General features: G+C 35.7%; 1 protein-coding gene across 18 annotated transcripts in view; it reads left to right on the top strand.

Moving 5' to 3' along the window:
• SLC4A7 (solute carrier family 4 member 7) overlaps positions 1 to 15,342 on the top strand; it is a 93,437-nt gene that overhangs the window by 57,897 nt on the left and 20,198 nt on the right. For 9 of the 18 annotated variants that reach the window (XR_012579910.1, XM_074538833.1, XM_074538776.1 and 6 more), the window contains 9 exons: positions 3,358 to 3,473; positions 4,233 to 4,292; positions 4,880 to 5,037; positions 6,982 to 7,069; positions 8,612 to 8,758; positions 10,138 to 10,241; positions 11,739 to 11,913; positions 14,331 to 14,464; positions 15,024 to 15,269. Coding sequence is in view for 17 of the 18 variants with exons in the window: in XM_074538833.1 (XP_074394934.1) it covers positions 3,358 to 3,473; positions 4,233 to 4,292; positions 4,880 to 5,037; positions 6,982 to 7,069; positions 8,612 to 8,758; positions 10,138 to 10,241; positions 11,739 to 11,913; positions 14,331 to 14,464; positions 15,024 to 15,269 (1,228 nt within the window). In the remaining variant the exon portion in view is untranslated. The remainder of the gene's footprint in view (positions 1 to 3,357; positions 3,474 to 4,232; positions 4,293 to 4,879; positions 5,038 to 6,981; positions 7,070 to 8,611; positions 8,759 to 10,137; positions 10,242 to 11,738; positions 11,914 to 14,330; positions 14,465 to 15,023; positions 15,270 to 15,342) is intronic. The other 9 variants (XM_074538848.1, XM_074538822.1, XM_074538786.1 and 6 more) reach the window with 1 other exon arrangement.

Genomic DNA, 15,342 nt, shown 5'->3' with positions numbered 1-15,342 from the left:
AATTCAGAATATTGCAGTCTGAATACATTTTACACATCTGTATGATTGAGTTTGGTTTGCCTCCTGTGAGTGTGAGGAGCTGTGTTAATTTTCTAATAGGTATTTTTTTTCTGTATACATTCCTCTGTCATTTGCCTTGTGTTATTCAGACTTTTATTTTTTAGTTTTCATAAATAGCTGGAAGGTTACTGAACTTAATGTGAATTACTGTAAAAGGAGGGAAAAGAGACACACCTTTGGTCTACCACTTAATTTTAATCAGCCAGTCATCAGTTCCTAGTAAGTCAACTAGACAAAGGCTTCTCTTAATAATGTTTTTTTAATTTTGTCATCAGTTGAAGATCAGTGTTTGTTTTCCCATCTTTGAACTGTTGAATAATGAATTCCATAGGAAGGGCTGGGAAGTGAGCTGTGTCACAGCTAAAAATTAACAGTTAATTCACCAGCATCACTGAGGTTTCATAATGTCTGTGAACAACAGCAAAGAAGTCTGTTTTAAACGGTCTCTCGGTCCACTGAGGAATGTACTTTGAAACCGAGCAAAATAACATTTACAACGGCTTGCCTCTTACAGTAATTGCTTCCTGAAAATATTTATTCAGAGAAGTTTGCTTATTTGCCCTCTAGCAGTAATTTGAACTTCTTTTTTTTGCATTAGAGCTGCATTGGACTTTAGTTTTAAAAATTGATTTTAATTTCCTCTAGTACAAATTTGGTTGACTTCATATTTAGAAGATTTGTATTATATAATTTTAGCTTTTCTAAATACAGTTATTTTGAAATAGTCATGCTTAGATGTTGAACTCATATATTACTCATCTTTTTCATATGAAACAGATGTGAGCCAACTGTATGTAATCTTCTCGCTTTCTTTCTTCTGTAGATAATGTTGATTAGATTTTTGTGATCACAGTATTAAGTCTTGTTGGCTAGAAAAAGCACATGATTTTTAGTGATGGTGTAGTTATAAATACCTTGAGTTTATGAGGTTTTATTCCAAATGACTCCAGACTCACTTTACTGTAGTCTTTCAGAGGAGACAAATGGTTCCATCTGCCTAACTAACATCAGGAAGAGCGCTGTGTTTTTAAAGATCCCCTCAGAAGCTTCATAACAATGAATTTCTCTGTCTTACAATCTGAAAAGTACTTCTAGGTAGTTGTCCTTGAGTTTGCATCTACTGAACTGGAGAAGAGAGGGAAATAAGTTCTTTTATGGATGTGAGATTGGAATAGAAGTGTTTCGCTATTAAAGGAGATTAATTCTTTGGTTCAGAGTTTCTGTATAAATAGCAGATTGATGGATATGTATAATGAAGACAGTCTCATATGGAAATGCTTGCTCAGGTCTGAAAACCTGTGAGCAGTATTGTCTTGTGAGAGCAGCAGTCTGTCCAACTGCAAGGCCGACGGAAAGGAAAACTATTCACACATGGTTTAGGATCAGACAAATATTCCTGTGTCAGTGCCAAAACTTGTGAGCCTTGACTGTGACTGATGGGTGAAATTTTGAAGGCAAACCTTTTAGAAGAATCAGTGTCACTTTAGCACTGAAATAATAAATATTTCTGCTAATATGTGGAATCCTTATTCTCTGTCCTTCTCCTTGATTGTCTCTCTGTTTTTGTTCTAGTCTCTGCTTGCTTTTGCTCACAGTGCTTTTCCAGAAAATGCAAAGTGATGCATTATGGCTCATCTTTCATCAGTTAAAAACATTCTAAGTTTCCTGTATTGCTACAGAGAAGGGGAAAAATGAAGGAGTTTATATGTCTAAACTTTTGTATTAGGCTGCTCTTCTGCAACAACTGTTTAATATTTCCTTCTAATTCTACAAAAATCAACTCCTAGGCAGTTAAATACTTAAATCAGCTGATTTCATAGGTGGTTGATGATATGATTCTTGTGAATAACATATAAATGTTGGAGCAGAAAAGTAGAATGTGTTTTTTTATTATTTGGAGTTTTCTTGTTGTTGTGTTGGCTCATTGTGCATGTTAGGATTTATGAAGGAAATGACAGCCTATTAACTTGGATTTGGTTTTTGCTTCAGGACAAAACACCCGCACCACTTACATCCCTTATGAACTGTAAGAATGAAAATTAGTGGTAAAGGCTTGGACCTGCATGTTTTTGTTGATATGATGACTTTTTGGAAGAGCTTTTTTAAAACAAAGATGGGGATGAAGTAAAGAGAATTCAGTCATCATTTGAAATGCTAAAAAAAAATTCAAAATGGAGAAATAATAGACATGGGGGTATGCAAGTAGTTATGTGGCAGTAGTTACGATAGAGCAGCAGCCTGAAGATAGCCAGAGAGGGTTTCATTTATATCTTGGCTGGAGAGATGCTTGACCTAAATACAAACTTTCTCCATGTAATACAATGTTTAGGCTTTATCTAGATGTGGTTTTGAAGGCATGTGAAAGCATGTTCTGTCACCACAGCTGGAAGGTCTAGTGTAGACAAGCAAGAAGGCCAAATGCATTTGTAGTGCATGTTAAACTGAACAAGCAAAAGCTCTGTAATTCAAAAGGTGGGATTTGGGCTTGGTTATGCATGCCTAGACCAGCTTTTAAATGTTAATTGGGTAGAGAGTACCATGATGCAACATGGAATTCAGTGTGTTTGAATGCTTGGGTTACTTGCCTTTTGCACCCTTTACTGAACCTGCAGTTCAGTGCTACTGGCGATGTAGCAGAATTCATAACACAGTTTTGTTTTGGTGCAAGTGTTAGAGGGAAGCTGTGTACTGAACTTGAAACACTTTGTGTGTATTCTTCAGCTCAAGCGTGTATTCCACATAGCAACACGTGGTTGGATGAATAGTGGGAGCTTAGGTCTGCTGATTGAAAGCACGGTTTGCAAGCTGTCCTTCATGTAGTACTCTACTTACTTTTACAGCTTAGTTAACTTAGTTGACTACATTCCTTGTAGTTGTAGCCTGAGGCTTGCTGACACTTTTTACAATTACAGTAACTGCTACACAGCAGACTACAGGGGCTTACATTTGGTGTCCAAGGACTTCTTAGTACAGTGAAGATGCTATATCCTAACTACTGAATCAGTTATGATTAAAATGCCAGAAGTTATCTTTACTGCAATTAAAGTAGCTGGTGTTTCCTGGTGACTGTTTTGCAAATGGCCATCATTTGGGGCAATACCTAATTTTTTTAATTATGTCATTTTTTTGACAACACAGTGACTTGTTAATGTTGCATTTATGATACTAATGTAGGGCACTCACTGAATAACGTGCACTTTTGCGTAAAGCAAGCTGCCACATTGAGTTTTGGTAGTGTTTCGCACTCAGTTTGTTTCCTGCACCATGTTGAACTTATCTACTTTTTTTTTAATTTAGGGCTGTTGGCATCTCCACAGTCAGCACCTGGAAGTTTGGACACTGGGAAAAGTGGAGAGGTTAAAGCTACTGGGTCAGGAGGAAGCAGAGAAAACAGCACTGTTGATTTTAGTAAGGTAAGTAACATTAAACACCTCAGTGTTTAGCATCAATTAACTATGTAGCAAAAACTGTGCAGGTTGTAATTTCCCCCTTAGTTACAACTAAGACGTGTACCAGTGTACACATGAAATAGGTACTGAGAGATAACTTGTGTCACAATATGATCTAGCCTACATGTGTCACATGTTTTAAAATTCTTCCCAGCAGAATGCTTCTCAGTATTTTGGTAACATAAGAGTGCAGCTGCTGTACTTTCTCATGCAGATGGAGATATTTACACATCTGCTATTAAGGCTCTTCTGAAAGCAGTTTTGTACATTGTGTTGTAACGTATTTTTCTAGAGCTTTTTGTTGGTTCCTTTTTTTTTTGTGAAGAGGGCTTTAAAGAAGAATTTGCTTTATATGTATGAGTTTCCTCTACAAAAGTTGTTGTACATCTTAGCCATTAGTAACACATAATACCACTTTCTAAAAGAAACCTTTTAAAAAATCTGCTGTAAATTTCATATATTTCTTTCATAATCTAAATTTGCTGGGCAAGTTCCATTGTGGCTGTTACTATAAAGTTCAGTCAGAAGTGTCATCTATATTGTGAAATACTGTAAGAAAATTGTTTTGCCAAGTTAAATAATTTTGCTTAAGGAAAGCTTAGCTTACACTGTAGTTCTGATCTGATCATGGCAGGTGCCATATATTCCTGCTCCTCTGTCACAGTTTATATATTTTTGCTTGGCCTGTCCTTGTGTACACCTGCCTTGTCTCCTGTTGGACAGGAGTCAGCCTCCTGGCACTGTAGTTGTGGCACACTTGGTGTGGGACTCAAGAGGCCATCTGTAAGTTCTCTAGCTAGCAGTGTCACTGGTGCTTGTGTGTGTGTGTATGTGAACACAGAGTTCATGTGCTGTACCATTTTCTAATGCACTTCTGTAATTATGTACAGAAATGAAGGTGAAGATTTTCAGCCATCATATTCTTTATTATTTGTATGAACATACAAATTATTTTTCAAAATTATGACATTCTTGAAATACATGGCTGTGAAATAACTTACTGCATTCTAGAAACCATGTGTAATTACATGAACTCTCCTTACTTAATTGTGCATAGATTTTGTTAATTTATGTCCTATCACGGAATGTTTGTCATGATAATATTAGAAAGGTGATTATGCAGTTTGGAGTCTTCTAGAGTATACTAGGTGTTAGTAATTCTAACTTATAGAAAATAGTGTATTATTATTTGGCTGGCTGACATTTTCTAAATTTGTTTGTCTTTTCTGTATTGTGGGATATTTAATTTGCTTTTTAATTTTTCTTTGTAGCATAAATGTCTTGTAAATTCTGATAAACATAATTGTGTTATGGAATTTCTGCTAAGAAATGTAAGGGATTAAACACTTGTTTCACCTTTGTATGAATAGGTTGATATGAACTTCATGAAGAAAATTCCTTCAGGAGCAGAAGCATCAAATGTGTTAGTGGGAGAAGTAGATTTTTTAGAAAGACCTATTATTGCTTTTGTGAGGCTCTCCCCTGCTGTGCTTCTCTCGGGTCTCACAGAGGTTCCTGTTCCTACACGGTAAATAAATACCTGGAAATTCTGGCTTTCCTTATGCAATAAGATAATAATATTTAAGATCTCAAATGGCTGTAAATTTTTATATACACTGTATTAAGCTCAAAAAAATGTAGAGTTTTGTTTAACATTATGTCAGTCATTTGCTGCAAAATTTGAAGTAATGAGATCTGCCACAAAATTCTCTGAATGCATTATATATCTTTATATATATCTCTGTATACACGCACACATACATATATACATCTATATACATGTAAAGATGCTGTCTTAAGCAAGTGCAGGATTTGAAACTGAAAGTTAATTTGCAGTAAAAGCAATGGGTCTTCCAAACTTGTGTTGACATTTTGAAGATGGGCATGAAGATATAGTTCCCTTCGGTGTGACACAGCTTGTCAGTGGGGAAGAGCACACTAAGTCTGAAGGTCTGTCTAATCTGAACATCTGTTCTTATACAAGTGCTCTGCATATGAATCACTTAGGTGGTTAAAAACCAATTTTTTATTATATGCCCAATTCCACATGATTGACATTGGAGTTGTCAATCTTCAGCTAATACATAGAGAAGTATTTTCAGTCTGCAGTATGCTATCCAGCCTGGTGCAGTCACCCCTGCTCCCCCAGTCCAAATGATCTCATTACTATACTTGTGGGTATGTTTACCACAGATGTTCAAAATATCAAAATACAGGTCTCCTGATGAAGGTTAGAAGATAATTTCATCAGTCATCATGGATGACACTTCATTTTCTGTGCACATTGATGTATTGGACTGTTCCGTGGTGTTTGCCCATACATTTGTATTTATGTTTTTTGTTGGATTTTTAATGTTTTAAAATTATCAAAGTGTTTGTTTATCTTCACGATTTTCAGCTTATACACTCTTATTGAAGGGCAAAAATACATATATGTGAGAATTTTTGGAGAGTAGTTGACAGGAGTACTCAATTTTTTTTGGGAAATTCCAAAATTTCTGCATACTAATTACTGTAGCTGAATCTGTTCTTTCCTAAGTTTTTCAGAATGGTCTAGACTTGCAGATCTGAAATAGCATACTGGGATTCTTAAGATGCACTCTTGTTTTCAGTTAGGGTAGTAAACTTGCAAAGGAGACGGAAGTGACCTTTTTTGTACAATGAGTTGAAAGAAAGTGCTACTTTTTTCAGATGTGTTGTGCTTAGGAATGTCATTTTCATGAAATATAGAAGAAGATTGTGAAACAAATTACTGAGGTTCACTCTTTGATTTGTATCCTTTTGAATTTATAAAATGTTATTCCTGTTCAAGGTTTTGGTAAGTTTTATGTTAGGCACTGTTACTGCACAAGGATCTGCTGCTATATGCTGTGACTCAACCCCCAGATTGGATCAGCTTCCCAGAATGTCACTTACTTCAATAGGTGTTCAAATACCCAAGTTCCCTTCCTTTCCACTGACACAAGACTAGGATAGACTATATGAGTATGTCCAATTGTACTGCAGGAGGTACCAGTAGGTGCATCCTCTGTGTGCCATGGCCACTCTCAGCAGGTGAGGGGGCTGAACTCCCATGAAAGGGGAACGTAGGACAGATCATAGAGCTCCTAGGCTGCCACTTTAACAGATCTGTGCTACTGGGAATGTCAGAAAGGCTTAGAATCCAGGGGAAATATTCATTGAGCTCTAGTCTGTGGATTTCTACAGTCTTGAAGGCATTACAAGAAGTTGAAAAATTAGGCTTAATTAAGAAGATATCTGAGTAATTTTGGGTCAGGATTTGAGTTTCTTACAATAATGACTTTAAACTGAATCTTTTCACAGTGTTGCAGCAGTCTTTTGAGATCGTAAGCAGTAAAAATGGGATTTTTACTTCACCACTAAATTTTCTTTTAAATATTAATTTGAAAAAACCCCTTTTGAATATATGCAGATGAGTCAGCCATACTCACCTGTATTACTTTCTCCACAGGTTTTTGTTTTTGTTGTTGGGACCAGTAGGAAAAAGTCCACAGTACCATGAAATTGGACGATCAATAGCAACACTTATGACAGATGACGTGAGTGATCTGTTTTAAATGCTTGTAGGTGAAGTCTAGAATGAGGTATTTACCAATTGATTTCAGTAAATGATTTGGAGTAGTAGGTTAAAGAAAAAAAACTCAGACTAGTTAAATGAAGAACTGTAAACTTAATTATTTTTTGTGTTAGTGAAGTCGATAATGGTAAATTAACTTCCCTCCTTGTCTGTCTTGAAATCCTTAATGTATTTCTGAAAAAAAAATTGACTTTAATGTATAGATTTCATTTTTATGTTAAATTCATTATCAGAACTATTAAATAGAACTGCATTTGGTATGAGTCACTGTGTGTCAGAAAGGACAGAAGCAGCTGCGCAAGTGCTCAGGAAACAAAGTTTTAAAAACGCGTGCAATTGAGTCATCATAGTTTCTTTTTTTTTAAATCTAAGCCAGATCAAAGAAATAAAATAGGAATTTTAATAGCCTTTTGAAGTCATGTGCTTAGAGCCCTGTGGTTTTAAAGACCACAGGAGGGAACCAGTACTTTTAATTTGAGAGTGATGCCATCTTACTGAGCAAAATTAAGGTCTTTTAATTTGACTTCACATTGAGCGCCACCTACTGAATTGCTGATAATTTTTAAGGTTATCTAGCAGAAATGCAAGTACTTTTTACTCTAGAACAATTTGAAGTTTGGTAATGTAAACTAGAAATTTGTCATTTTGCAACTGTTAACAAGTCTGTGAATACAGTTTTTGTTCAATGTGAGAATTGAATTTTAAAAGCTTTAGTTGCAGCTTCTAAACTTTTTTAGATAGGCTGATCTGATATTTAGGAATACTCTAGATCACTGAAATAGAAAAGAAAATCAATTATTTCATGGTCTAAAAAGACCTGAGTAGACTTCAGAGATCTATTTTAAGATTAGAAGATTTAATGATCAGATTTAATGGTATTTGGAGAAAACCAGTTCAGGTTTAAAATGTACAGAACAATTCAGAATCATCTTCTACATGCAGTTTTACAGTAAAATAGCATTTTTTCCCTCTGTGTGTCTAAAATATATCTTGAAGTTGATGTTGTAGTAGTCTATAAAATGGTATAGGATTTTTTAGTAGGATTGCTTTCATGTGCTTTTTAGGCAGTCTTCTAAACTTACTTAGGGTAGATGTATAAAAATGCATTCTTGTTCTTAATAAAAGCTTGTGGTTTGGTTTGAAGCTTATTTGAAGTATTTTTTGTCATAGTGGTACAATGGCTATAAGGCAGAGTTAGTCAGACAATAGTACATGAACTTGATGTCCTGAAAATTGAAGATTAACTTTCATTTAACTTTAGAAATTACCTCAATATTAGTTTTGAGTTTGAAGATAAAACTTCTATGTCTTGTGGTCCATAGGAATGTGCATACCTGTAGCTTTTAATTTAAAAGTATGTAAGTAAAGTAAGAGCCAAACTTTTGAGAACCTACAAAATATGTTCCATACCTTTTAATCAAGTTTAATCATTATATAATGATAATCAGTTCCTCTTTCAGAAAAAATAAAATAAAAATAAGTGTTGAGTACTTTCTTCTTGTAGGTTTTCCATGATGTTGCCTATAAAGCAAAAGACCGAAATGATTTGTTGTCAGGAATTGATGAGTTTTTAGACCAAGTGACAGTCCTGCCTCCGGGAGAGTGGGATCCAACTATACGAATTGAGCCACCACAAAATATTCCTTCCCAGGTAAAAGGAAAAAAAAGGTCCAGTCTGTCTTGGAGTGAGGGGGCCTAAACTGAACATAGGATTTGAGCTGCTGAGTACAGAGGGACAATCACTACCCTTGTCCTGCTGGCCACACTCTACTTGACACGTGCCAAGATCTCATTAGCCTTTCTGGCCACCTGGCCACGCTGCTGGCTCCTATCCAGATGGCTGTAAAGCATCAGGAAAGTCCCCACATGCATTTTGCAAGAAAAAGTTGATTGTTCATTTAAGTTACAAAAAAAAAAAATTAGGAAGGGGGAAAGGGCATTAATCAGTTTTCTGCTATGCTGTTAAGTTAATTTTCTTTACAATATTTCCTTTTGAAATACTGAAATGAGTTCATGAGGGAACTGGAAGAATTGGTGAGAAATTGTGCTTGAGTTCATGTTACCAAATTCTGTGAGTAGTCTAGCAGTGGTCAGCAAGAATATTTAAATTATTGTAAGAACTTCTGTTTGCATGCAGCATTCATTACAGTGTTCAATGTGTTTTGTGTAGCATATACTGATAACAGAATGTTTATGAAATAGATACAAATTGGTCATACAGCTCAGTTGTGATGATGCAGGCTTACAATGAGAGCTGAGGAAAGTGGGTCCTTGGAGAGATTTTCTTCCTCTCCTCCCTCTTTACAACTTAAAGGATTTTGGGCCTGCAGGATCAAAAGCATGGGAGAGACCAGAGCTTTTTGTTCAGAAGGTTGACATTGGTGTCGAGTCCTGTGGTGGTTTGGCAGAGTGGGTGGAATAGAATGGGGTAACAGCAGCACAGTCTATTCATGAGTAGCCTGAGGTTACCATGTAACTTGTTTCCAAAATAAGCTGGGCTCAGGGTTTTTTGGAAGGCAGGCTCAGCTGAAAAATTTATGAGGAGCTGGTAAGCAGCTTGCTCAGCAGGGGAATTACTTCTCATTTATATTTCAACTAAATACTGTGTGTATCATAAAAAGAGGTCAGTTTCTGATACATGTTAAATGTTTCTGCTCTGTAAATGGTTGAAGAAAAAAAGTATCTAAAGATTCCTGTCTCATGGTTGAGCCTCTACTGTGTGTTGAAAATCTAGGTTTTGTTTCATTGTGTTTCAGGAATCTATTTCTTGTAGGTACAGGAAAGATGAATACTGTTGTGCAAGGTACTAATAAGGTCTTCTGGGTGGTGTTGTACAGTTCTAGTCATCTGTACTCAACAAAAGATTGGTTTGGAAAATGGAGGACTGCTGATGAGCTGGGAATATGAAAAAGGGTGTGGAAGGCATAGGATTTGTGCACAATCTCTTTTAATTATACTTTTTTAGTGTAAAAACAGTCTCAAAGTATTTTTTTTCCTTTTTCCTTTTTTTCCCCCGTGTCTCTTCTGTAGGAGAAAAGGAAGGCACCTAAATTTCCAAATGGATCTACTCCTACAGGAAACGGTCATAAAGAAGAAGGCCATCATGCCGGACCTGAACTTCAGAGAACTGGAAGGTGTGTTCACTTCCCTAAATGCTAGCTTCCATAAAGAAATAAAAGTGATAAATCTTCATCTTAATGATTGACATTTAAACATTAAAAAATTACGGTACAAGTGTCAGAGCGCATCCTTTGTCCTTTTCAAGTGTTGGATTCTTGCCTGTAAGTGCCAATCTGCTTAAAGTATTTTCAAGCCTCTGGCAATGTTTCTCAACACATTTGCAAAGGATTTCCCATAAGATGCTGCCTAATTTAACTAACTGACTTTTAAAAGTTGGGTTTTAAGTTTTAATCTTCAGGAGCTTGCAATTATCATAATTACAGCAGGAATATGCAATTTTCAGTGTTTGGCTAGGTACTAAAAAATCCCATTAATGCAAATCTGTTTTATTAAGCGTGTATGAAATGGAACAATAAGAAATGAAAAGTGGCACAAAGTAGTTTGGTATTGGTTAGCTTTGAGTTTTGGTCAGGTTTCTTATAGAGATAAAATAAAACTGAAAGAATTTCTTTCAGTTACTGTTGTTTTCGGTTAATTCTAAAATATTTGCTAAAGAAGTCTCCAACACTGGAAATACCTGGTTATGATTAAACTTTAATATCTGAAATGAGAGTAGAGATTAAATCAACTGAAAAATTTTGGAGTATATGTACAGTGTTGTTATCCCCAGAATAATAGACTTCTAAATCAAATACATCTTTTTCATACATTTGCAAGAAAGACTTTACAGCATTTGTGTTGATTTTTACCATTGTGTCTTTGTTATAATTACCTTTTACTGTTTTTGTAGACAGTATGTGGAGCTAAAAAGTTCATTTCTGCTCACAAAATTATCTGTAGATAAGACTTTTCTTAGGAGTGTTTGGGGTTTTTTTAATAATTAAAAATAAAATAAATTTTTCTAAATGCAAATTAATGTCAATTATTTTGGAGTCTTTAAGATTTTTTAAAATTGATTTTTGAATTCTTGGTAATAACTTACTCAGCTGAACTAAGTGGAATATCTGTGTTCTCCCGATAGGAACACTGTTAAAAATGATAGCCCTAAATTTATTTATTGACGTCATCATATGTATGTAGTGAATTTAAATAAAAAGCTACAACTGTATGTTGGAGTGGAAATATTGAAATGCGATAATGCAGTGATCTTGGTTGAGGTTTAGCATATTTCTCTGTTCCATTGTTTTGAATATCATAAGACAGATTTGACTTTAAGCATCATTTAGGTGAAATTGTTTGCAAAGTTATTTTTTCAGTATCTAGCCCATATATTAAAAAAATGTAGTCAGCTTTTAAAAATGTGGGAAACCTGCTTGATTATGTTTGGAATACTGCCGAATTGGAGTAGATAAGATTCTCATTGACATTTTTAATTGTTATGCTTTAATCTAGATTATGAAATAGCTAATTTGTACCAGCAATAGGCACTGGCAGTCATGTGTAGCCCATAGTTTTAAACTAGCTAGAATCCTTTAGTGTACAGTTTGACGAGTTTCATCTCACCTATTTAGGCTTTTTGGTGGTTTGATACTTGACATCAAAAGGAAAGCACCTTTTTTCTTGAGTGACTTCAAGGATGCATTAAGCCTGCAGTGCCTGGCCTCGATTCTTTTCCTATACTGTGCCTGTATGTCTCCTGTAATCACTTTTGGAGGGCTCCTGGGAGAAGCTACAGAAGGCAGAATAGTGAGTACAAAGAATGGTAGTGGCCAGGCTTTTAGACCTTCAGAGGCAAGTCACTGTGTGCATTTGTCTCATTTATTTATACTTGTATTTGAAGAATTTACCCACAGCACTTGATTAGCCTGCCCCAAAGCAGATCTTCCCCAAAAGGTAATTGCTATGGAAAATGTGGGGAACCTATGTGAACAGGAGAAGATGCACAGGGGAGGTAAAAAATGTTTATCCTACCTTATTGGATGAATGGCTTCATGAATTGAGAAAAGGCTTGTATTGCCTTCTTTTTGGCTGCTTAAGAGCAATAAATAGCAGTAAAGGTGTACCATCCCACTGGGCCTGCTTTAGGCAAAGTCAGAGGCTCAAGGTGGATAGCCAAGAATATGTACTGGCCTTGAGTAGACCTATGAGGATGATAATGCCTTCAGTGTGTGGCCAGCAGTCCATTTATGAAACTGACAGGATGTGTTTATGCTTGCACTAATACATATGTTGCTCACAATAGAATAAAGTGTTTGAGGTTTATCAGCAGAAAATACTCTTCATTGTAAATTATTCAAATGTAAACCATATGCATACAAAATTTTGGTAGTGGTATGTTGGGCAGTGGATAATAGCAGCACCTTTTCGCTAGCAGTTTTTGAAGCAGGGAAGAATTATTGAATATCAGCAGTGTTAGTAACTTAGTGTCAATTGGCTTATGAGGAAACTAGTTTGAAGTGTATTTTCTGTTTTTAAATCTATCACAAAGAGACAAGGCTCTGTCCTTTTGTGGGAGGGAAGGATATATTCAGACATGTCTTTTACAAGTGCTAAGATGCTGATGAAACTTATGTTACAAAATTCTTCTTGATACTTAATGAAATTTTTAAGCTTGTACTGTATTAAAATTTAATTAACTGTTTTATTTCTTTCAATTATTGCTGTTGACTCAGATATTTGTTTATTGATGTAGCACTTCAAGCTGGTAGAAAATACAGAAATCAATTATGTCGTTTCTGTGTACTGGTTTTCCCACTGTAAATGTAGGAATGATTACTAAAATGACAGTGTAGCTTTTGAATGTGCAACATGTATAATAATGAAACTACCCTCCTTTCAAAGCTTGATTCTCAAACACCTTCTTTCTTTTAGCTATCTGGAATTGTTTGCGGGTTTGTTCCTGCCTTCAGATACTTGGTGTGCATCATTGAATAAAACATTTAGTTACTGCACACACATGTTCAAGCACAGTAGCTGACATTGTAAGGTACACAGTTTGTCTTTGAAACCTTCCCTCGCATTCTCAGAGGCCATCACCTCCACAGTGCTCCTGTCCCTGCCACCCTGACTGAGAGCCCCAAGGTTAATGCATTGACTAACCAAAAACAATAATTTGAAGGTAATAGAACGAGAGACTGGAATTATATTTTTTTTCTTATTGTTATGAACAAAGGACTCATTTTCATTTTTAATAGCCCAGTTCGGCAAATCATTTTGACCATTTTCAGATGATTTCCTGAATTGGAGCTCAAGTTTGAAGAATTCTGTTTTCTTAGGTTTGCATAATTTCAAAATAGCAAATGCTTTAAAGTTCCACTAGGAACACTGTAATTCCATTACAGGAATCTGTAATCCATGACCTCTCATAGTGGTAGGTGGTGTAATAACAGTTTTCAAGTAAATTTAATACTAGTATTTAAAATTCTGACCTCTCTTTTTAGAGGTACATTGTAACTGGGTATTTTTGGCAGAAAATATTACAGGGAAACACTTAATTCAAGAACTGAAGTAGATACCTTAATTCCTTGAAAAGAAATGCATTACCAGGTGGGACATTGGTTTACTGCTCATCTATTTTTGGTGTCATGTGTACATAAAGCAATATTCTTCAGTAATTTCCCCCGCACCTTTGCCTGTCAGCTTGTTTTTCTTTTTTTTTTTTTTTTTCTTTTGTAATGCTTGGTTGACTGATGCAGGTTTGATACAGCACACTGTAGGTATGGTGCAATACAGATATGTTTTCTTTACAGAGACCATTAATTTTTCTGTAATCAACATGTTGAGTAACTATTTTCTTTTTTGTTTGTTTGGTTTTTTTTTTGTTTCAGATTAGTTTTTCTTTTTTTTTTTTGTTTTTTTTGTAAATTTTTATAATTGTTGCTATGCTTTTCCTTCAGAGCTGGCAGGACTAGTAACTTGTTCTCATGGTTTTGGATGGCTTTATGTTTCTCAAGGGTGAAGTTTTCAAAATCTTGTCCATGGTATTGTTACTGCAAAACAGTGTTAAGTTATTCTTGTCTCAAACATGGATATTGATTGCAATGTGTTTGCATCTTGTCTTGTTTCTAAGTTAGTGCATCTTAAAGTTGTATTTATGAAGATATGATGCTAAATGCTAACCTGAAAGACAGCAAAGTTACAGCATTTTTTTTCCCCCCAAACAGAGTGCAATAGAGTCTCTCTTTGGAGCCTCATTAACTGGGATTGCCTATTCTCTCTTTGCTGGGCAACCTCTTACTATCTTGGGAAGCACAGGACCAGTTCTAGTATTTGAAAAAATATTATTTCAATTTTGCAGGTAAGTGATGTTTCTATTGACTTAATGCACTTTTTTAACATTCTAGCCTGTTACAATAGCAGTGATTGAAAGCAGATGTCCAGTAAATGTGTATGTCCATGAAGGTGAATACAGTGGCAAGAGACTGAGAAATAGATATTATCTGGTAAAGCTGTGAGGCACTGGCAAACCTGAATGAGAATATCAGTGATAAGAAGTGGCAAGGACTCAAATGAAAGTTATATTCTGACTGTGTGAAGCTGTTGGCTTTGCTTCTGCAGGGGTAAGCAGAGATGGATCTACCCTCTAGGATAAACCATCTGGGTAGCTCTGGAGAGACCCATCCCCATGATGCTTCCCAAGCTCGGTAGTGTGATTGTCAGTCCTAGAAACATCTTGCAGTGTTGCTTTGCTTTGGTGGGAGATGAGACAAAAAAATTTTTGCTTCCTTCAGAGCTAATATCAAGCATGAGAAAAGTGCTGAAAGCCTATAAAGCTTGATCTCAGTGTCTTTTCAAGTAGAATGTAATACAGGTGGGTTTTGACTCAGTTAATGCTTTTTATTTCTTTCTTCACACAGGGATTATGGTCTTTCCTATCTCTCCCTGCGAGCTAGCATTGGTCTGTGGACTTCATTTCTGTGCATCGTGCTTGTTGCCACAGATGCCAGCAGCCTCGTGTGCTACATCACTCGATTTACTGAGGAAGCTTTTGCAGCACTCATATGTATCATATTTATTTATGAGGCATTGGAAAAGCTTGTCCATTTGGGAGAAGTGTATCCCTTCAATATGCACAATGATTTGAATAAACTGACTTCATATTCGTAAGTACCAAGTTACTATCTGTTAGTGAAATAAATAGGGATATATAGAGGGACATATTGTTTACTAAATGGC

This window comes from Zonotrichia albicollis, chromosome 1, assembly GCF_047830755.1.
Source record: "Zonotrichia albicollis isolate bZonAlb1 chromosome 1, bZonAlb1.hap1, whole genome shotgun sequence".
In the NCBI taxonomy this organism is placed as follows: Eukaryota; Metazoa; Chordata; class Aves; order Passeriformes; family Passerellidae; genus Zonotrichia; species Zonotrichia albicollis.
The sequence above is the reverse complement of the archived record's forward strand: the minus strand, read 5'-3'. Positions and strand labels throughout refer to the sequence as shown.